This window comes from Denticeps clupeoides, chromosome 17, assembly GCF_900700375.1.
Source record: "Denticeps clupeoides chromosome 17, fDenClu1.1, whole genome shotgun sequence".
In the NCBI taxonomy this organism is placed as follows: Eukaryota; Metazoa; Chordata; class Actinopteri; order Clupeiformes; family Denticipitidae; genus Denticeps; species Denticeps clupeoides.
The window spans coordinates 7,323,778-7,347,185 of NC_041723.1; the positions used below are offsets into that span (position 1 = coordinate 7,323,778).

The window sequence follows — 23,408 nt, forward strand, 5'->3', positions numbered from 1 at the left end:
ACAAGCATTACTGGTGATCAAGTGTTTATTTACCTTTAATGAGTTAAGCAACAGTGGTGCACAGAGAATTTAAACACCCTTAGAGTTACATGATCAAAGCCATTTAGTTTTAGCAACATGGCCATTTACACTGAGGACATTGCACCTTCTCTTCACCATTTAAAAAAAGAACAAAAAAATCACTTGTCAATTTCTGGTGATTTACAGTATACTTCTGACAAGGGTAAAATTCTTCTAATTCATTTGAATATTTCCCATTACTGAATTAAAAAGGCAGGTTAAAAATCGTTACTTTATTACTTTCGAAACAGTGCATAACTTGCGAAAACTCCCAGAAGGACTTCACTGCCATCATTAGAGTGTGGGGAGGGGGGGAGGAAAAAAAAACCCAAAACAAAAAAAAAAAAAAAAGATGCGAAAGGAGCATGACTGGAGAGGGACATGAGCAGCATAGCCAGCATTTCTGTTCTTATGTAATGTCCCATAGAAACACTTAAGTGCTCCTTTAAAATTCTTTAAACTTGCTGCACACATTAACTGATGACTGGTGTGCTAAAAAAAAAAAAAAAAAAAAAAAAACTGCTAACATGTAACTGCAGTAAAGTGACTTCCTTTAGTAAGGTTCTTTGTAACAATTATTATTAAAAAAAAAAATGCATTTCTACATCTGTTATTAGAAAGATGATTGGGAACACTGAACCACAGGCTCAAAGCAAATATTCAAGAACAGAGAAAGTTGCATGAAGCTCACAGGCCAATGTGGAATTTAAATTGTTAGCACGCTAACGCAGTCATGTTGTACAGTTCACAAATCACTTCTAATTCAGGAAGGGAAAAAAAAAAAAAAAAAAGGCGCTGTGATGGTATAGCCATGGACATCATAATGCTTTACATTGTACAGTACAAGTTGAGCAGCAGAGTGTACGTTTAAAGTGGTTGTGTAGGTTGGAGAAAGGACAGGGTGGTACGGGAGAGGAGGAGAAGTATTAACAGTTTTTATTTAAATCAAGATGTTTACTTGGCTGTGGCCTGGTCTTCAATCACCATCATCTTCAGACTCTTCTTCCTCTGCAGTCTCCAGCCAGGTCAACCACTGATTCACCTGGTCAGGGTGCAAACCCCCCCCCCCAAAATGTTTAATAACACTGACCAGTTAATGCCATGAACACAGAGGTCTTTAGTGTACACAGCAACATCCAGAATCCTTACCTGGAATAAAGCCTTTCCTTTACCGGGGAATTCTTGGGTAATGTCTTCTTTCCATGCAAGAAAGGCTTCCTCTTCAATGATCTCCATATCGTAAAAGTTGACAAAATAACGAAGCAACATGCCTGACAAAAGGAAGAGAAAAGAACCAATTACACCAAAACCACACAGCACTACAAAACTGGGGTGTGGGTAAAGGGTAAGGCAATTACCTTTAGGGAAGGAGAAAGTGTTGCAGTGGACCTGGAGCGCATACAAGGCGCTGACCTGCAAGTCGGTATGATCGTGGAGGAACTTCTGCATTACTGGTTTGAAGGCCAGAAGCAGCTGCTTCTCCTGGTCCAGCTGCTCTTTGGAAGGTGCAGCGAGCTGCTCCTCTGCGTCACTCAAGCACATCTCATGGGAGATGTACTGCAGGAAGCTGATGACAAAAACCCTTTACTGATTTGAGCCCAATACAAGATACTAGAGACACTAATGCGTTGAGTCATGAGAGCAACAGGTTAAACACAGCAAGATAAATCACCTGGTCATGAGTATATTGATGAAACCCTTGTCAGTGTGTAGTTTGGGTGAAATGTTGTCTTTAATCCATTTATAGATGGCCTGGGGAGAAGGGTCTGCTTTGATCTGCTTCAGCAGCTCCTTCTCCAGCTTCAGCAGGGGGAACAGGAAGCTCAAGCCTTTGCCTTCCAGGATCTCCAACATACGGTCTTTATTCTGGTCTATCTCTGCAGGAGGATCAAACTCTTATGTTAATGCTTCGTTCCTTAAATGTCGGCAGCCTGGACGGAAGTGAATGTCACAGAGACGTACCAGGGAGCATTTTCTGCATGTTGACCTTGCTCTGTTGAAACAGGTCCGTGAGCCACTCGCGGTCATTTAGCTTAGAGGCCTGCTGCAAGCAGAGCAGGAAGAAAGGGAAGTGGGTGCCATTCTCCAAGGGGTGCGCCAGCTCCACCATGCTCACAAGCTCCGCGATGACTGCCCGTGCTGCAAACTGGGCCAGGAAGGATTTCACCAGAGGGATGTCCACTTCAATCTTAGCGCACTGGTCCAGGACCTTCAGGAGAGCCTTGAAAAGGAACACGAGAACCATAAGATGGTAGCGCAATATAAATAACTGCATCTCTGAATATATATATTTAAAAATAAATAAAATAAACCCTCTACACCACACCTGCATGAAGTTCTCGCCGCTGACCAGTCCTTCTGTGCGTAGTGTATTGATCAGGGTGCTGGCATACTCCTTATCCTCATCAGAGCGCTCCAGGGAACATAGGATGATCTTACTTAACATCTCTGATAGGAAGTGCTTGGGTGCTTTCATTTCCCGAAGACCACCAACCGCATCATCAATGTTCTTGTTGTTCAAATACTCAGTCACAATGTTCTCCTGCACGGATGACAGGAAAAGGACATTTCTTACACAAGATAATGATGAGTGTGCCAAGTACATGGCGCAGAAACCAGATATACCGATAGTACCAAGGTCTAATAATACCAGCAAACACAGATGCTTTACATTGATGCTTCTAAAAGAAACCACAGAACATTCCAGCTCTGAAAGATCTTGTTTACAGAATTGGGAAGAGTCATTCGTCAGCATGTTCTCTAGACAGGCGGTGAGGCAGGCTCTGCTGTGGGTCTGTGCTTACGGTCATTTTCAGAAGCTCCTCCTTGGAAGGCGGTGGCTTTTTGTTTGTCTTCTGAGGTTTCTCCTGGATCAGAGGTGGGTTGGTTTTTAAACCGAGCTGAGGCGGCTGGAGACAGACAAAAGCATTTTAAGGATCTCTCAACATGAACCTCAGTCAGAAGGCATGACCGCAACATACCTGTCCAAGTGGAGGGGTCTGAGTACGAGGGGGTTGGGCGCTGGGAGGGATCATATTAGATATCTGAGGCTGTAGTTTTGGCACTTGGTTTTTGTTGAGGAGGAACGACTGAGCGGGTCTCAAGCTGATCTAGAATAAAAAAATAAAAATAATAAATGAATAGAATAAAGTTGTCAGCAAGACCAGTGTAATCATGACTGAGTGCCATGCCCTCATATCTCATAATCACAGTCAACGGACCTGCTACCTTAACAGAGAAAGAAAGAAAATTGAGGGGAGAGGGTAAAGAAAGAGATAGAATGAGTAGCAGGTGGAGTCCCTCAGAATAACGCGTCTTTTTTATAATCACTGGGCACAGCCATTCTTCACTTGCCACAGCCCTGGTGGTAACCATGTCCAGGTTTGTCTCTTACCTCATCTGCATTAAGCTGCCCTTTCTTTATGAACCGAGGAGGCATGTCCTTGGACTGGGCCTGCTGCTGGGAAGGATGGTTCGGGTTCTGATTATGAAAATGCTGATTCTGCCCCTATTGGGTGAAGGGGAGAGTCAGTGTTTCAGACATCAAAACAGTATGAAGTGGTTTTACTTTACTTGCTTGAGGCTAGTACTGAAGCTTTAGGAATTATGCAACTTTTTTCTCACAAACACACAGCATAAATGGAGAACATTTCAGCCTTATTGGCAGTACTTTCTGTGCTGCACACTGTGCCAGAGGAGATATGAGGAAAAACATTTGAAAAACACCTATATTACACAAGCAAGGCAAAGGTGCAGTACGTGTACACAAATTAGTATATACTGACTGGAAAACAGCACAGGCATTCTGATGCTCTAAAAAGCAATTTAAATCCAAACCTTAAACTTGTGCCAGCAAAGGGACAATTACCTGACTGGATTTCATAAAAGGCTTGATACCCAGATCAAACTGGGACTGGGGAGGGGGAGCCATGTGTCCGCTGTGGCCGTTGAAAATCGGGTTGGATCGATGACGCCCCAGTGTTGGGGAGAAGCCGTCCTGAATGACTCCTGGACCAGTTCCTATCCCGCTGCCTAAACAGCAGGATACCAAGATCTGTCAGAGCACACTCAATTTAAAAACTACTAAGTGAAACATTGCCGTCCTTACCTGGCATTTGTCCAAACATGTCCGCCAAACCACCAAGAGTTTCTCTGTCCAGTTTAATCCTGGATGGCATAAAAGGGCCTTCCAGAAAGAAGTCCATTCTCATTCCCTGTGTCATTGGTGGAATAAAGACACCCAAATCCTAGAAAAGAAACAATACATTAGCTGGCTTAAACAAAGTATGCTGGCAACAAAGACTCAATGCACCAGTCACCTTCACTGCATCTTGACGAATCTGGTTAATCGTCTTTGGTCCGTTGTCAATAAAAGCTTTGCGAGGAACCCAGTTGTTTTCTCGCAGCTCCACTGTATCTTGCAGTAGGAAACGAATCCTAGCTGGCAAGTCCTTGTTGTTCATTAAGGATTGCATACGGCCAAAGTACTGATCCATTAAAGACTGAAAGACAGGGTGGGGAAATTGTCAAATCATTAAACATAGAAGTCAAACAGGCCATACGAACACAAAAATGCTTCTACCAATAAATAAAGTCTGCCTGAATTGAATCATGGAATACCAGCAAACAGAAGGGGAAAAAAAAAAAAAAAAATCTGCCAACAGTTTGTAGTACAATAACGCAGCTAACATCGAAGAGCCAAAAATACATACCTTGGCTTTTTCATGATCAAGTCTAGGCCCCACAGTTCTCATTATCTGACAGAGGCACTCCAGATCCTCCCCCATATCCTTAAGCCGAACCCTCTTCTTCTTTTCCAAAAGCTGCAAGACAGATGGTGCAATAAGGACAAACTGCAGCATTAAACAAGTCATGAAGCCTGTGTGCAAGAGTACATACTGTTTTGATGCACTTATGAAGGATAGATTCGTGGATGAGGTCAAGTTTGCCAAGTTCCCCAATGAATTTAATGTTGCCAAGCATCTTGATCTTAGCAATGGCACGCTGCTCCTCCTCCTCAGAGGTGAGAGGACTGTCTTGTTTGTCGTAGACTACAAAATCAAACGCAATAATTAGCAAAATACATCATTACTTCCTGCAAACATTGGTTAATAAATAAAATTTTTTTAAAAAAAAGCTCACTTTCAACATTTTTGGTGCGGTTCTCAAATTCATCTTGAAGCTTGGAAATCAGAAGCCGTCTGAAGGTCTGAAATTATATGGAAATAAGAATTAATTGGGAACAACATTTACCTGAGGTCAAATTAAGGACAACGCAATGTACTAACTGTGCTTTGTTTTTGGGAAGTTTGGATCTCAGATGTTGGGCCGTCAAAGTTTGGTGCATCCTCTGCCAGACGCAGACATAGCTGGGCATAGAGTGAGCTGTATTTGGGCTCTTCTAGTGCTTTGTCTACGATCTGCAGAGAAGGAGGGGGGAATTTTTTTTTTTTTTTAATGCTTCTACTTTGTTAAGTTATTTTTCTATATAAGCCACTTAAGAAGCACTTACCAGCAAGATGATTCCTTTGAGGACGAGTTTAGAATCTACGCCCACATTGAGGAGCTCAAGGCATAGCTTGTCAAACTTCTCAGGGGTCAGCTTATTAAGTATGCTTTAAAAATAAATAAATAAAAAAGTTTACTAGTCTAACAAACAAAATGTTACTATGACAATTCAATAAAAATAAAAAAAGGCCAGATGACCATTGTCTGCATTTACCCAAATACGTACCCTCTTACTTTCCTGAAGATTGCATCGTGACGTTCTTTTTCATTGGAGGTGATGGAGGTGTTGACATCTCGTCTAGTGCTTCGTGAAGGAACCCATCTCTGAACGCCAGGCCCTGGGGTTTTCCCCAGGTACTCGCTACGAACAAAAGATGAACAAAAAATGAGACTTGAAAAATGAGAAAAAGAGGGGAAAAAAAAAAAAAAAAAAAAACCTGCTTCAGTCTAACATGTTGCCCATACCTGTTGCCGACAGTCTTGGGATAGTGCTGAGGTGCACCCCGACCTCCTCCTCCGCCCGAAGAAGCACTAGAAGACCAGAACAAAATAAACAAAAGACTTCATACTGCTGAACAAATTAGGACAAAAAAAATAAATAAAATAAAAAGAACTGAGGAGTCAACCGCTCTGCAGCACGTTCAATTATGCAGCCTTTAACATCCACTTAAAATGTCATTAAATCATTTTCTTTTACCCCTCTTTCATGAATTCAAAAGTAATTCAAGATTGTCCACTTGCTCACGACGATAGGTGCTGCGCAAACACCAATGCGGATTCACTCGTCTCTACGGCAGCTGAATAATGGGATGCATAGAGGAAAACATCAAATTTAAAATAGCGATCGTGAGAAGCGGATTTGCGCATGCACTGATCATCGTGAGTATGCAGTATGACTTGACCCTAAAAGCTTCTGAAAACACTAGCAATGATGGAAACCGGCACGACCTACATTTGAAGGCCATGCCGCAAGATCTACTAGCACAAAGATTATTCATTCAGCATGGACAAAAACGAGGGAGGAAAGAAAAGTGCTGCACAAAACCCGCTAATTTATGTGTACTGGCTGACTCCTTACAAAAAGAACTGAAATTATTTTTAAGTGTGCCAACACACCTGAAACGAGAAGCACCCCCTTCTGCAATCACACTCTCCACTTTGGCGGCTTGACAACGAAGAATCTTCAAAAGAATAATAATCAAAGGGTGGGGTGGGGAAAACCGAACTGAAATGAAAGAGGGGGGGGGGGGGGGGGGGGGCAATTAGACAACAGTAAAAAGGTAAAATGGCACTCAACCACAAATTACACAAAAACCAGCATAAACCATGATAATACCAAACAGCTTTGCTTGTAGAATTTGCAGTGAAGAAATGCTTATAAATAAATGTACTTATCAAATACAATTATGACAAAGAAAACCCAAGGACTGCAGTTCAAAACTTTGTGGATTTAATCATATTCGACATGTTATACTAAAACATTGTTTATGACCATCACATGGGGGGGGGGGGGGGGGGGGGGGGGGGGGGGGGGGGGGGGAACATAAAGAATAGCGGTGCGGCTTGAATGTGGTGAGAAAATACACTCTTAGACTGACAAACGTCAATTTTCTAAACCATCTAACGCATCGGAACAAGGAAATGAAGAGGAATCTCTCTTCTCCCCTATGCACAGAAGCACACCTATGGCGTAGGTGGCTAAAGAATTGCGACATCGCGTCTGGCGAAGCCTCTACGCATCTGCCGCATCGTGCCTCGTTAGCGTGGGGCTGTGTAAGAGTCTGTTGTCTAAAAGCGAATTCACTCCCCTAACAGAGTACACAGACCAAAAAAATAAATAAAACGGGACACAACGAGAATATGGGGTGCAGCTAATTGGCTATCCGTGAGATTAGCTTCTGTACATCCCCCCACTTCTTTCTACGCGTCCACGAAGCGGCCATTTTGCCTCCACTCCGTTTTTAAAACCCCCACGGTGGCAGGAACATCTAGCAGTTAACAACGATCTTAAGCATTCAGGATTTGCTCTTTTGTTCGTAAAAATGTTTCGTGATACATTTGAGTGTAGTGTTGAATCGCAATACAGCTGCGTAGACAATATAAAAACAGCTTAAATAAAAAATAAAATAAAAAAAAGACTAAACATGAGGAAAATAGTAATAACGCGCATTAATACCGTAACATATACATAGATATACATAGACTTGTTACAAGCATCGTGAAAATGCTTGTAAATGTGAATTATCATTAAAAAAAAAAAATGCGTTTAAGATAATGCGCTTTCAGTCCACGTTCACAGAACAAAGCAGAACCACCGAAGAGGCAAGATATCGGCTGGCCGCTGGATGTGAATTTATCTTCCTGGTTTGCAGCTAACAACGTTAAGCTACACTGTTGAAAACGGACGTTGCCCACATCTAGCCACATTTACGTGAAAACATTTATAATACCGAGACAATGCCCATACAGGACGTCAACACCGTGTGCTGGCTGATAAGGTTAACGCAGGCGACCGGCAAAATAAAAAAATGTGCGGCCGCGCTAGCCCGACGCTAAAGCTAGCCGGTTAGCCAGCAGAGGAAAAAACACGACGGCCGGCAGCCATTTTGAAGGAGCTGGATGGAAATCGCTGGTGAGTACGCCTTACCTTCACCGGAACAACTTCAGTTTTGATATTTTTGCAGTTCCGAACGACGGAGAAAATAGAAATAAAAAAAAAAAGGTGGGGGGGAAGAGAGCGTGTTTGCGCGTGGGGGGGAAAGGAAATGCTCAAGACAACGGCGCCGCGAACCGGACCAGCTACAGCCACACCGCTCGCCGAGAACGCCGCCCGCCTTATGACCGCCTCTGACGTCACCCGCCGAGTCGCCGCGTGATTGCCGCGCTCGCGGTAATTTTCCGCTGCGGACGTAGGCCGTTGCTGGGTCGCAGAATCGACGTTGCCACGACCGCTTATTCTAAACCAATTTTGGTTCGATGTACTTTCAACTCGCTACTTGTTTTTCAACCTAGCAACATTTTTTTAATATATTTTTTAACAAATCGCCATTGGCGAGGCGTCTTTAACGAGCCAAGTGGCTTTACTTCGGCTTGTTTTCAGTCCCGTTTGCTTGATTCTGATGCACTGCCTGGCAACACCGTGAAATCAAAAGGCATGCGTTTGAAGATGGGGAAGCCCACAATGGCTGACCTGACGTGCGTTCGCTGAATGAAAATCTGTAGCCTGGTCCTATTGTGGTAGAATAAACCACTGCTTTGCTCAACGAAACCCATGCGTAATTGACGAAGTAGTCTAATTAAATCATTCAACCAATCATTTTGTGAACCATTTTAAAGCATTCCATGTTGCTTTAGTCCAAGAACACAATGAGCATGTATTTTCAGAATTTCTAGTAATCTGCTGAACTCCATGTGATAGCAGCTACTTTGTTTTGACTTTCAATACAGCTTAGCCCTTTATGGCAAATTCTGCTTTCTTAGCCCTGGGTCCAATGTATGTTTACAGATGGAGGGAAAGAAGAGAATACCTTTGTACATGAAACCCTTGCAAAATGGTCCAGCTGTTCCATCCAGCAGGATGAGTCACAAGATTTGTTCTACATATTTCCAAGCAGACCTGAGGCTAGTTTAAAAGAGTCAGTGGCCACAACACACAATGCTACAGCGACACAATGTCTCTTCTCACTGGTTTAGTGTTATGTGATGTGCTAGACTGCAGATGTGTATTTTATGTTCGGATTAAAGGGTGCTTACAACATAGACTTGATTTTAAGAACAAGAAATACATAAACATATAGCACAACATTAAAACCACCATGCTAATAGTGTGCAGGATCCTTTCCTGTTGCCAAAATGTAGCTGACCGGCACAAAATCCATGATGTGCAGTGCAATGGCTCACCAGATGACTGATTTTGAACTTAATTTTTAGTGAAGATGAAACCTGACTCAGTTATCTATCTTCAGTCCTCCAAGCAAAATCCACAGTACAAAAGAAAATCCTCAGCAAAACCAGCCAAACTGGTTCTACGAGTCATGTTGTTCAACCTCTTATTAACAATACCACATGTCTGCATCAATCACGAAGCTTTCTGAAAACCATACATACAATACATTATAATATATTACCCATCATGGTCAACCTAGAAACCTATAAAATATGCTTTTTGTCATCAATATTTCGTTTTTCAACTTCAAAGAAAACAAGAGTAACAAATCACGTGTAGACAATGTTTTGATTGCAGATACCAATGTCTTTCCAGTACGATGTCTTTTGTAATAATCTTTAATAAATTTATATCTCAGTCTCACAGTGCATCAACTAACCACTAGATGGCATTAAAAGATAAAAAAAAAAAAACACTATTAGTATTTTTACTACTACTGGAGTTTCAATGTTACTCACTTTCTTCTCTTCCATTTCTTGTAATGAAATCCCATACCTGTTTTTTTTTGCAGAGCTGTCTTTGGCCCAATTAACTTTCTTTATTGGAGAGAATGCCTTTGTCCTGACTTTTTACTTCTGTAAAATGATTGAAGAATTCATTTAAAAAAGGACCTTGCTTCCGGGAGACATGTGGATCCACACTCCTATTTCAAGACCACGTGGACATGCAGTCACAATTAGTTGCTGCTGTAGAAATGGGAAGTGACATGTTGTAACCTCTCCATTACATTTGCCTTTTGGCAAATATGTTTTACTGCAATGTTAGGGCAAGTGCCATCAAGAACTGCAGAAATAACTTTTATCATCCAAGAGTTGTTTAGAAACCCCAGCCTGGCATTGCATGTATTCACTCATATATCAGATTATGTCTTTAATTGTTAAGAATAATGGTTTAATTTGAGCAGTAAGAAAGGGGTTTAATTAAGATAAATATGTCAAAGCACCTTTCTGAGAAAATTGGACCTTCCAGGCTTACTTTTACCACAACTCTCTCAGGTAGCGTCAACAGCAAAACTCCCCTTACAGATACTTGTTGGATTCCCAGAAACATATTTTACTGTCTTTATTTCAGATCCCAGTTTCGGAAAGCCATGCATACTGGAAACCTGAGGTGGTCCCTTTCAGAGAAATTTTAAATTGATCAAACCTTAACATTATACTGCCTTCCATTTTGTAAAATGAACTTTCGTGGCTTACCTTACCTGTATTCTATTTAACTAAAGTAATGAATGGTATTCACAAAATAATAAAATATCATTGAAATGTACTGTATTAGATTTAGACAGGCCACACGCTGTGAAACACTGTATTGAGTCATTGGTATGTGGAATCGGGTTAGAGTCAACGGAGCCTTTGGTGTTCCTTTATACATCATTGTCTCTAGAGGAAACTCTGCATGTTCCCCACTGGTGACAGTTTCATTACGTTCCTGTCAGGTATCTAGTCAATTACATTCCTGGATTAAGGGAGGTGTAGATGTGATATAAAACACAGAGCGACACCAAAACCCCCTGCAATATTGCACATCTCTGTACAAACCATTTACAACAAGATTAAGAATAGAATTACTGCTTGGATTTGCTAATTTGTCCAACTAGTAATTAGTAATTAACTTAAACTTCAACTAGTAATTAGTAATTACATCAAATTGGATTGCACTGATAAGATATTGATTATCTTATTTTTTTAGTTTGCAGGAAAAATCCAATGGCTGTCTCTTCCCAATTCTGTTTGATTGAGACTCTCTGTTTTCCACCTTTTCTGCTCATGTTCTCCACGTAGTGTTTGTTCCGGGTGCTCTGAAATCTCACGTTAGAAATCTTTCACATTTCTACTTTGAAAGATTTTCATTGGTGTTTGTTGGGTTTCCATTTCCTTCTCACCCTCCCTAATGTATCAATCTTTATTCTCCTTTGTTTTTATTCTAACAGTCCAACAGCCCCCCCCCCATGTTCAGATTTTATTTCTTTCTATTGTGACAGAAGTCCTTTCTTCTTTCTCCATCTGATCTTTTTCTGTGCTGAGCCATCCTCTGTCTATAGACTACTTTAGTCTATAGTCCCTGTATGAAATCTCACAACTTTTAATGCATTTCAGAATAAATGAAGAATAGCTGTGTTTTGTGCGTTTTAACTGTATGTTAGGGAATTTTATTAGGGAAATGCAGCACTGATGCAGGCTTAAATTGAAGTGCTCCCTAACTTGCACAGGGTCTCAAAAGCCATTTGATTACTTAGTTGACTCAGTTAAGTGGGTTTTGAGCATCATGGGCCTATTGTTTTTTTTAAATACCTAGCTGCTATTTGATTGTCTTTGAATATTAAAATGTATGTAATGATTTATGAATGGAAAAACACTTTCTCAGCAAATGCCTTAATGTATTTTTAAATGTTTTAATGTAATGATCTGGTAGTGCTCTTGTAAAAAATGTCACCATGCTCACTCACTCACTCACTCACTCACTCAGTCATCATAAAGCCCATATTTTCTCTACTGGGCTAGGATACTTGATATAAGCCAGAATACATATGAAATAAAAATCTAATTCACAGAAAGATAACCTCTAAAATTACATTGCAAAACAAGATTTAATATTCTGGTAGCCCAATACAAGGATGCCTTCTAGAACTTATTAAAAATGATTTTGTCTTGCCCACTCGTCCTTGTTTTAAAAACTGCTGTGGACAAACCTCCATAAAGCAATCACCTTCTAATCAAATTTTCTAATCATGCTTTTTAATAATCCTAGTGGATTATGATCCATTATGTTCTGCTATTGCTTGCTTGTGTCAAAAGAAACATCTGAATGTCTGCATGCAGGCTTTGGCTCCTGCCGTCCTATGAACAGAACAGATGTTTGGATAAATGCCACATCAGTGCTTCCCTCCGCCAGATGCAGCACAGAAGCCCACATTTAAAATGGTTTAACACTGTCATCAATCATCATGAAATCTTTTATTATTTTCCATTTCAAACCACGACTTCCTTATGTAGCTGAACAATGATTTTTTCAGAAAAGTGCTTGATCTGTCATTACTAAGATGCAGTTCCTGTTACCTTTAAGCTGATGTCCAGTGTTTTTAACTGGGATGGAGAAGCTGAATAAATTCATTCAACGTTTCACTAATTAAAAGCAGCTTCCCAAATGCAAAAAAGGCAACGATTTCCAACAATCATTGTCAAGAGAGCAGGATCAAATGATTTCAAGCATTAATTATCCCAAGCAAACTGCATTATTTATGTGAACGAGTGTTGAATGGCTTTCACAGTTCAGGTCCTTACGTGCATTTTCTTATCTCCTTCTTTTCTCATTTCCTTCAGCTCTGTATGCGCTACCTTTTTTCATGCCCCAGGCTCAGTGTCAGGTCACGTCAGTGATAACAGTTTATGTTTGGTACAACACCCTGTGTAATAATGTGTTTATGCCTATATCCATCTGTCATCAAAACTGCTAATCCGGTTCAGGGTCGTTGTGTTCGTGATAAGAGAGTGCAGGGGGAAGGCAGTCATAATAGAACGGGGCCATCAAGCACTGCAGTACTGTTCGGTTTTGCTTTAAATAAAAGCTCATCGGTGCTTAATGTCATCTGAAATACCAGTCTGAACACATTACCATAATATAAGAGCACGTGGTACATGATGGGAAGAGCTTTAAAAGGACAAAAGGGCACAGTAGGCCACTCTCAACAGTAAATATCCATGTCGTCCTGCACCTTTGCAACAAGATGACTTTTAATAATGTCAAAACAAATGGGCTGGGGAAAATAATTCTTTTTTTCACTGAGAAAATGAAGGAACAGAAGTATTCATGGTCCTGCATGGTGCCGTATGGAAAGTGGGGTTCATGGTGTTGATCTCGGGTATTAGGTTTGGCTATTTGAAGGCAATGGTAGAACCTGGGCTGTAAGGAGCTCCTATCTGGGCATCGTTTGTCTCTTTGGAGGTGTAGCACTGATATTTTTTTGCACTAGATTTTTGGAATTCATGTAATATCTTAAGCTTTTAGAGCTAAATAATCAGTTATTGTAATTCATGCTTGTGTCAGTATGTGTAACATAATGAAATGAAAATGGTAACTCAAATATCTGCATCTGAATATTTGATATGGGATTTAGAGGGATCAATGATATGCCAGTTTATGTGAGAGAACAGGCTGCATGCAAGGTGCATGCCTGCCTTATTTGTGTGTACACATTATTTGTCAGTGCGGGAATTTGCGTGAGAATCCCACCCGAGCTCTTTCCTCTCTCTAGGGACAGGAATTTGAAGAAAGACCCAGGGAGCCTCTCTCCTGGCGGTCACTAACAGACACCGGGAGCCTGTGGCACTGATGCACATACATGGCTCTCGATGCACAGCAATAAACATACATCATGCTGTCAGCCAGCCGCCAAGTATACAGGGTGTCACTGACTGTCCCCATTCCTCTCATCACACTCATTTGCATACATGCTCTTGCAAACATAGATTTGATCACACCCTTTTGTGTGCTCTCCGGATGCCTGCACAATATGACACCCATGTACATATTTCAGTAGAACAATGAACTGTACATGTTTAAACATCTCATTAATCATGTTGCAAATCACTGAACACATTCACTATATTTTATACCAAAAGTAATAACGTGTTCCTGTTTCACATTATCAGGTCAGTGGAAACGATAATTCTCACCTTGGTTTTTGCTCTTGAAACCGTGCAGACTATTCTGATATCCACAGTAAATGTATTATTCCAAAATGAGACTGTATTGAATGCAAAAAGAATTCTGTTCACACTCCTTTTATCCAACCAGGGAAATACATGTTCACTATGAACATTTTTACTATTGCAAAGGATCCTGTAGCACACTTGCATCACATAAGAAGCCAAGCCACAGTAGGACAGCGCTAAAGGCAGAGGCTCGGGCCGGAGGCAAGATGGCGTTCACCTCCTGATTATCTCTCTACCTCCTGCAGCGCTGCTCAACACCAACTGGTTTCAAAATCACAGTATGCGTCTCATCACATTAGTATGGCTGCCATTTATAAAGGTCTCTTGGTTGTTCTGTGTTGTGGTCGTACTTGTTAAGATGTAAAATGTGCCTTATAAAAATGTACAAACTGGATCTGTTTCAAAACATGAACTTTTGCAATTTAAGCAAAGCAAGTTTATGGTAGTTGGCAGTTGATACTTGCTCTAGTCATTAGTTTCAAGGTACAGCTGTATTTTTCTGTCAAATGGAAAATTATAACATACACTTTTTGATTGATCACAACTTTCATTAGCTCAAATATACTCCCTAGAGCAAACCTTTCCAATCACATACAAAATGAATAATTATTCTTCAGAATTTATTCTGTGGATTGATATGTCTCCTGGGTATTGACATCTGATTCACTGTCATTAACTGAGGCCGCAAGGCACATGTTCACAACAACATTCTTTTATTAATGAAAATATTGGATTACAGGCTATATATATTCATACACAGGTGTGAAAAAATTAGGGTTGGAATTTTCCTGTACATAATGTATATGTAGGTGGCACACGGTTTGATTGTGAATTCAATCCCCGCTATCCAAATGCATGTAGGCTAGGTAAATTGGTCTATTGTAAAGATGTGGGTGTGTAAGTGTGTGTGTGTGTGTGTACACCCTGCAGTGGGCTGGTGCCCCACCCTGGGGAAGTCCCTCCCCCCCCCAGCCAATGTCCTGGGATGTGTTCCGGACATGGAACCCTGATTGTGATCTGCGGAGCTGTAGCTCCTCTTGAATCAGAGTGGCTGTGATGATTTGTGCACTGGTACCGGCAGCAACTTCAATATGTAAGATGTATGTCACCATAAGGAAAAATTAAGAGCAATATCAACACATGCCAAAAACGGTATATTGAGCACAGTCATACTCAGTCGCAAATGGTCCTGCTTTTTTTACAAGACTGAAACAGACCAAGACACTTCCTCCCAATGGCATTTTCACTGTGTAGGTCTGTTTCCAAAAAAGCCAAATTCCTCTCATTTTTCAGGAAGACACTTGAGACCACAGGAAACAGGGCTCTTCATTATTCTTGTCAAAGTCCTGCTCTATTAATGATGTGTCCACAGTCAGCATTGGGACAAAGGGATGGCATCGGCTAGTGCTGCCCGTGTAGGGAGGGACAATAAGCAGACTCTTTCCCTCCTCCCCTTTTCCACATGTACTAGGCCACCTAAGCAGTGATGAAGGCTTCAAATACAAAGGCTTCGTCTGGCCCAAGGGCTTGGAATTGTTTGATCTGCCTCTACGTACAGTAAGGTGCACAGTCCTTTCTTTATCATGCAGCTTGCCGCCTCTCTCAGACCACCCACAGTTTTTTTGGGCCTAGCCATATCATCTTCCTCCACTTGGCAGGTCTTTCTCTCTTTGAAATTGGGTTTCCCTGGCAGCCTGCCTTTCAGCAGGGTTCAGGTGGGTGAATCCACTTTTTACAGCTGAATGCCACGATAGAAGTGTGACTGCGTCCATCAATGTCCCTGCATCCTAATTGGGAAAGTTTATTACACACTATAGCATAGCAGCACCACATAGAAGCCTGGAGGACCTGATTTTGAGCTAAAGGTTTTTTAAATTTGAGCCAACACTTTTTTTTTGAAGTGAACAAGTATACGTACTTGCACAATTAGTGATGATAGGGGAGTAAAGAAGCTTTAAATATCTGGGAGTTAGTAGAGACAGCATTCCACCCCTTATAAACAGAGAATCATTAGAAGGCTAATGCAATTTGAGATGTAAATGTGTATTTCTTGTGAATTGTGCAATTATTTATTTATCATAAACATATCTTCTTTGATTGTAAATAGCACATTACATTTACAGCATTTATCAGATGCCCTTATCCAGAGCAACTTACAATCAGTAGTTACAGGGACAGTCTCCCTGGAGAAACTTAAGGTTAAGTGTCTTGCTCAGGGACAAAATGGTAGTAAGTGGGATTTGAACCTGGGTCTTCTGGTCCAGAGGAGAGTGTCTTAACCACTAGGCTACTACCACCCTGTGGCACATTCGTGTCTTGTTACTGTTCATCAAACCTAATGCAGGGTTTTAAAGTAAAAGTGATTGTAATTATGAAACACTGCAGCACAGCACATGGTGCTGTGAAATGTGTCCTCTGCTTTTAACCATTACCCTTGGTGAGCAGTGGGCGGCCATGACAGGGAGCAGTGTGTGGGGATGGTGCTTTGCTCAGTGGTACCTCAGTGGCACCTCAGGAGATTCGAACCGCCAACCTCTGGGCCTCCATAGTACCATATTGCACCACACAGGATAATCTAATAGCACATCTGCTAAAATATAAACATGTGGTGGGATTATGTTTTAGTCAAAAATTAGGGCTTAAGAGCACATCTTTTCATATCTTTTTGTATTATGACAACCTCTGTGTTCAACCAGAACAATGCAAAAGAACAACTCTTCTCAATTATTGCAGTGTCCTCACCTGCTGATGTTGGTCACATGAAAACCACACGAATCATTGCACAGTCAGCTGTATTTACAAGCAAACTGAGGACTAGCATCTCTCACGGCTGCACTCACTTTAGCTTGGCTTTCCTTGGTTATTTGCATTGCAGAAGAAGCATATATTTATAAAGGACCGTCTTACCTCATTTGCAACATAGATCACACTGGGCCATACATTCCAACAACTCGGCACCCCCCCGGTTGCTCGCATGCTGTGATTGAAACAATGCACATGACAAAATTTACATTAGCACCTTCCACTTGCCGGAACCCCACTTTCAATTCATATTCATGAGAAACCACCAAGGAAATGAACCTTTATTTTTGATTCTCTGTTTTATATGAAGAAATGATAAAAGGAAAATAAACCACATTGCACCATCCTGATGCTAGTGCAAATATTACCATGGAAATGTCTTGTACCGATTTGGTAAGGGATAAAATTCAACAGGCTAATGGAAATTGCCTTTAAATTGTTATTTCCATTTGATTTTCTTTGTGCTTCAAAGCATAAAGCAAGAAAATATAAAGAAAAAGATGGAAATAATTTTGGAATGGGAGTATTTGTCTTCATATAAAACATATTAACACAACCAGTCTGTAATCCAATAGTCCAGCCTGAGAGGCTTGTGTTAGGAAGGGTATCTGGCATAAAACTTTTGCCAGGCCAATTGTGAGGATGACCAGACTGGTTGATCAGCTGTGCAACCCCTAACAGAACCAGACAAAGAAAGAAGACGATGTTGTAATCCCACGATAATTTATGCGGTTGTGTAAAACTGTCGTCACAAATTCCCCATAGGACATGTTTCTTGCAGATGTGACTCATTTCCAGCTGAAAAACATAGCAACAGGATCTTCAACAGTAGCTTGTGAAGGCTGGGTGTCTTGTTGCTGTTCAGTACTGCACTCTCTGTGGAAGCTGGGAAATTGGGGTGCTCTTGTTGGCAGGAAACATACAAATAAGACATACAAAACATTCAGAATCTTGCATGAAAAATAGGTGAACCATCTCATTCAGTGGTGGTCTGCAGATCTCTCAGGTCTCAGGCCTCATCACATCACCATCTTCACATCTGGGTGGTGTAAGACACTTGCCTATGAATCAGAAGACCCAGGTTCAAATCACACTTACTACCATTTTGTCCCTGGGCAAGACACTTAAACCTAATTTGCCCCAGGGGTACTGTCCCTATAACTACTAATAGTAATTCGCTCTGGATAAGGGCGTCTGACAAATGCCGTAAAGGCAATACAGCTTGTACACAATACTTGCATTCATGGTCTTGTTTACTTACGGAGGTTGTGTGATGATTCCATTACTGGAATCCAAGTACTATTAGCTGTAATCCTCACTACTACAGTACTATATATAGTAAGTATATTTGCCAACATCTTAAGTTGCTCTAAATAACAGCATCTGATGAACACATTTGACATTGAAATGAATGAAAAATGTATGTGATACTCATCTTTCAGAAATGTGATTGTTTTTTGAAGCCTAACTTTGTACGATAATTTTTTTCTTGTGTTTGAGGGAGAAATGGTTGGGTAACATTCCCCTCTGGACTCAGCATCATCCAAACCCTTCCTGTGTTTTTACAGTTCAGCATGATTCAGGATTTAATTAGCTGAGAATGTTTGCTTCAGGGCAGATTCGTAAATCCACACGAAAGTTTCTTGGGTGTGTGTGTTTTTTTGGGTGTATTTTTATTTAAAGGTAGGGCATGAGTTGACAGATTGCTGATATATCCCCAGAATTTCAACTTAATAAAGACAAGACATAAAAATGACAACGTGCTGAAAAACCTGCAGTCTGCAGTCTGTAAGACTGTCACATGTTGCATAGAAATGTGGCATAGAATTATCAATGTTTCTTTCAGATTCTATATAGCTGCATATATTATAATGGCCTTGTTGTTTTTGTACCATTGAGGATCATGTAACATATAGTATCATACGTACTACCTACTACCTACTACATATCATGTCATACACTATATAGGGGAAGGTAACTGAAGGCTAAACAAATTAAATATTTTTAGTTGAAAGTCCTTCCCTCACATACTGTGAAGATCTTTAAAATATATTATAACACATTCAGCATGTACTTTAGGTGATACAACAATGGCTGCTGTCTGTACTGTTTCCTAACGAACTGTAATTAACTGCTCCCGCTTGCATTGTGAGATAGCCTGGAGCATTGTGCCAGAAGAACACGACACATCACAGAGCTGCTTATCAGGCCAGGCCCATTCAGCATAAATCTTTCAGCAGGCCGTCCACTTTCTCCAGCCGCATCAGTGAGAAGGAGCCCCTGATGGATACCTGTCTCCGGCTTCAGCGCTCAGGATCAGCCGTCTTTGCAGCTGTGATGCAACTGCAGGAATGTCCGAATGTTTCAGATCAAGGGTAAATGTAGGAAGTGTAGCAGGCCGTGCCAAATGACAGAAGGAACAAAGCAGGACCAAATGCTCAGAGTCACCCGCTGTCTTTTGTTTTGTTGCGGTTAATATATATAAATTTTAAGTCGGCAGCAGCAACAGAAACTATTCACTGGGGAAATAGCTGAAAGAAAAAAAATTTATTTTGTACATCTGTGGCTATACTTACTATCATTTCACATCTTCAGCCGTTCATCTGTGTTGCTCTCCAGCCGAGGAGAACCTTGAGGAGAATCGATTTTCCACTGTTTCTGGGTCATCATTTTACGAGACAGCTTCTATACAGCTTATATATTTGAAGATTTCGTAACCTCAAAAACAAAGTGGGTCGCCATGATATATACCAACCCGGTGGGGTGAGATAAGACAAAAGAAAAACAAATCAAAGTGTCAGCACCTCACAGATGATGTGTTTTGTACGTTTGATAATAAAAAATCCCTCAGGTGGTGCATCAGGTCTGAGTCGGCCGAATGAAGACCATTATGTAGTACATTAGTACATGCATATGGTTCTTAATGGGTACTATGCCAAAAACCTCTCAAAACACACTGTAGTTATGGGATGTGCAGAATAATGGTTCCATAGTGAGTCCCAAAGACATTTATTCAGAATTTGACTCTGCAACCAGCGGAGGGTGCTGGCAGCCGTCGACCACCGAGTGGCGCTAGAAACACATCCATGAATGGAGAATGGCACCATCGCCAGGGCTTTTAGAAAACCATGACTCCAAGAATCATCTAACAAATGGACTGGGCGCATTTAGAGAAATGGGTTCAGGCTTATGGCGGCAAGGGGGAAAATGCACATTATGCACTGTGGAGATATGATATGGAGTCACCTTGTTAAAATGTAATGCACCCTCCCCTTGAAAGCGGTGCCTGGAAGAGGGCAAAAAAGCCCAACTTGCCAGGGTTTTCTTTCTTTCCTTCTGGTTTGATATACCCCAGTTTTCTATTTGGTCCTACCCTTAGCCATGCCTCACAATCCCCTCATCTGATTTCTAGATTCGCTCAACTGCTCCATTTCCCCTTTTCATCAACTTAGTCATGGCTTAATGCAAAAGAAGCACCCTTTCCATTCACTTTAATGCAAAATCAAAGCTTCCATGCCACACCAGCTGTGTCCCTCAGGAATTCACTCTGGAATCTTATACCAATTTTATACCAGTTTGCAAAAGGGCCCTCTAGCAGTTAATTCTGAGGTGACACACAAAATACATTTCTAATTGTTTCCTGTCAAAAAGACTCTTTTTCAGCCCTTCAGGGCATTGGTGGGTGGGGAGGCCATCTTCTGCATGTTGAAAACATCTTAGCGCTTTAAACCTCCATTCAACCCCCCCAACAGTATGTTGAAGGTCACTTGTAACAGTGGGGAAGCACTTGCCTGCTGGAAAACTGATAAATATGTTTGCCACTTTTACAGGTTAACCAATAATGCGCAGCAATGTCCTCTATTTATCACCACAACCGGACGATTAAATTTTCCATTACCAGTATGTGCATTGAAATGTCATATTTTTGTGTATCAGGCTCCGGTTGACTGTTTTTACCATAGATTTAAAAGGCTGTAAAGAACTGAAAGCAAGAAGCAGATTATGCTACAGTCCAAGTTTAAGATCGGAGGAACACTGGCAAAGTGGGACAATGGGTAAATTTAATTTCCAAATTGTGTCAAAGACATCATAAACCTTTTTCTTGGTTGTATTTTGTTGTTATATATGGCATAAAGGTTTTAGAGTTGTCCCACTTTTTACAGTTTTTCCCTCCATACAGCCTGGTAGGCGTCTGGGACATTTTTTTCTATCAAAGCTCCCATTTTAGTCATAAAGCCATTAGCAAATCATGTCTTTTATAAAGGTTCACCAAATCTGTGGGGATTTCAGAAATCCTGTATTAATTCCTTCCGAGAAAAAAACAAAAACTATTTAAATTATTTTTTTCATTTTTATTTATTTTTTCCTCTCTGAACCCAACACGCCTTTGTCATGGGAGACACGATGGAAATATTTGCGCTTTCAAATTCAAACAAGTTGCCTCCAGTTCAAGGCCGGCATGTAAAATGTTCAAAGTTAAAGCCGGTCTCCTGGGTGTCCCGCGCTGTGTGAGTTCTGCGCAGTGTTTAGACTGCGGGCCTCTTGAAATAGATGAGATATTCAGATGTTTTGCCTCCAGAGTTGAGTCATTCTCCTGCGTCCCATTTTGTTTTTGGTGTAAAAATATCAGATGGCATTTTCCAAAGTTAGACTAAATCTTAAGAACAATTAGACACCTCAGAATGGAAGGAAATGCCCTCTTTCGATAACAAATGCCTGCTCCGAGGCACCTCAGTTTGGAAACAGAAATGAAAAGGTTATAGCGTGTATGCACAAATGTTTTGTACGATGGGAATACACTTTTTTTCTGCCATGAATGGCAGAATCTGGGTTAGGAAAATAGGTTGTTTTTTTCCTGTAGCAGTCAGTAGCTGACGTGTGTTTCTTTTGTCGATTGCAACAAGGCCGATAAATAAACCATAAATTCTCTTTGTTAAGACCAAATGCAGGCCCACCTTGGCTGGGTTTACGAGCGGTGTCTTCTGCAATTTCAGTGCAACATTTTTGTCCAATAGAGTATTGTGGAAGGTGCAGCATGTCATTTCATGTTAGAAGTCGGCGTCTTTCCTTCAGTGTCACCAGAGTAAAAAAAACAATATAACCTCCGACATGAACTGTCAGCCCACATAAGCAAAGCCTCACAGCCATAAAGACCATGTTTTTCTAACTTTTATTTGGGAGATATCATTCATGGTAAGACATTATTCAGTAATGACAGCTCTCCAAAATGGCAAAATGTAAAATGTACTGCTCGCCTGGTCCCTCCATCTCTGAAGGTAAAAGGAAGACATTCATCTAGACTCTTCTCCGTCTTGGCCCCTCGGTGGTGGAATGAACTTCCCCTCGAGGTCAGAACAGCTCAGTCACTGAGCACCTTCAAACGACAGCTCAAGACCTTCCTCTTTAAAGAATATTTAGATTAAATTGTAACTTTCTTGTTGTCGAACTTGTGTACAGAATCTACAACAGAGTGAATAAAAAGATTGTATTCATAATTGGGGTCCTAGTGAACCGGAATTGATCACTTCATCAATGGTAACTTGAAAGCACGTTGTAAGTCGCTCTGGATAAGGGCGCCTGCCAAATGCCGTAAATGTAAATGTAAAATAAATTAATAAATAAAATGCTTCCTGATGTGACTCACAGGCAAGAACGGTTCAGTTTTATGTGCAATATGTTTGTTTTTGAGTGCTAGATAATAGCCCATGAAACTTGGATATTTATGTCACTGCACATAATAGCATTTAAAACTTTCAGATATTATATATTTTTTTATATTTTATAATATATAATATTATAATAAAAAAAAAAATGTATATTACAACTTTATGTTGTGTCTTAATTCTCGATTCGGATTTTCATATGGAACGACTGGAATGGCAATACTCCATCTGAACGTAATGTGAACTGAGTGAAAAGAGTTTCAGTTACTGCTCTACCAGGTTTTCTTTGAGCTGGGCACCTGAGCTTTGAAAGTTGCAACTTTCAATATAATAAGCTCTAAGTGCATTTCAGAAGGCCAAGTAATGTAATCCCTCTAACAGACGCTCAGTTGAACAGAAATGGATTTTTTTTTTCTGTTTCCTTTTTTGGTGGCTGAAAGACGAGTGCTGGGGAGAACAATGTTACAAATAAACTTCTGATCCAAAAAATATGTAACTCCTGATGCTGAAAGAAGTAACTAACATCGCTAGAGCTTTTTACTCAATCTTACTCACATTTACCAGCACCTGATGAGGCATCACCAGAGGTCAAGCATCGAGGAACAACCCTCCCCAGTGATGCCCTCACCTCTGAATTAGAGGATGAATAATGAATTCAAGGTTTTGAAAAGGTCAGGGGAGGTCTGTGTGTGTTTATGACGTGGCTGCACATTTTTA

At 40.8% G+C, this 23,408-nt stretch overlaps 1 protein-coding gene and 1 non-coding gene across 2 annotated transcripts; both read right to left on the bottom strand.

The window, feature by feature from the left end:
• Positions 1–7: 7 nt before the first annotated feature.
• On the bottom strand, positions 8–7,317 carry eif4g2b (eukaryotic translation initiation factor 4, gamma 2b). The gene is made up of 21 exons (XM_028958773.1): positions 7,305–7,317; positions 6,685–6,793; positions 6,034–6,099; positions 5,795–5,929; positions 5,573–5,675; positions 5,349–5,480; positions 5,203–5,269; positions 4,960–5,111; positions 4,773–4,883; positions 4,380–4,562; positions 4,169–4,307; positions 3,929–4,092; positions 3,455–3,568; positions 3,042–3,170; positions 2,865–2,969; positions 2,387–2,602; positions 2,023–2,281; positions 1,733–1,937; positions 1,419–1,627; positions 1,210–1,331; positions 8–1,102 (listed from the first exon to the last, which is right to left on the bottom strand). Exons 1-21 carry the CDS (start codon positions 7,315–7,317, stop codon positions 1,037–1,039), a joined length of 2,799 nt encoding a protein of 932 aa, XP_028814606.1. The 3' UTR covers positions 8–1,036.
• On the bottom strand, positions 3,248–3,397 carry LOC114767552 (small nucleolar RNA SNORD97). The gene has a single exon (XR_003742973.1). It is a non-coding gene; the product is annotated as a small nucleolar RNA SNORD97 (small nucleolar RNA).
• Positions 7,318–23,408: the final 16,091 nt, after the last annotated feature.

Coding starts and splice junctions, on each gene's coding strand:
- eif4g2b (XM_028958773.1), bottom strand. Junction 4,884..4,959: donor TTCATAAGTGCATCAAAACA/GTATGTACTCTT, acceptor TCTGTCTTGCAG/CTTTTGGAAAAGAAGAAGAG. Junction 4,308..4,379: donor TTCGTCAAGATGCAGTGAAG/GTGACTGGTGCA, acceptor TTTCTTTTCTAG/GATTTGGGTGTCTTTATTCC.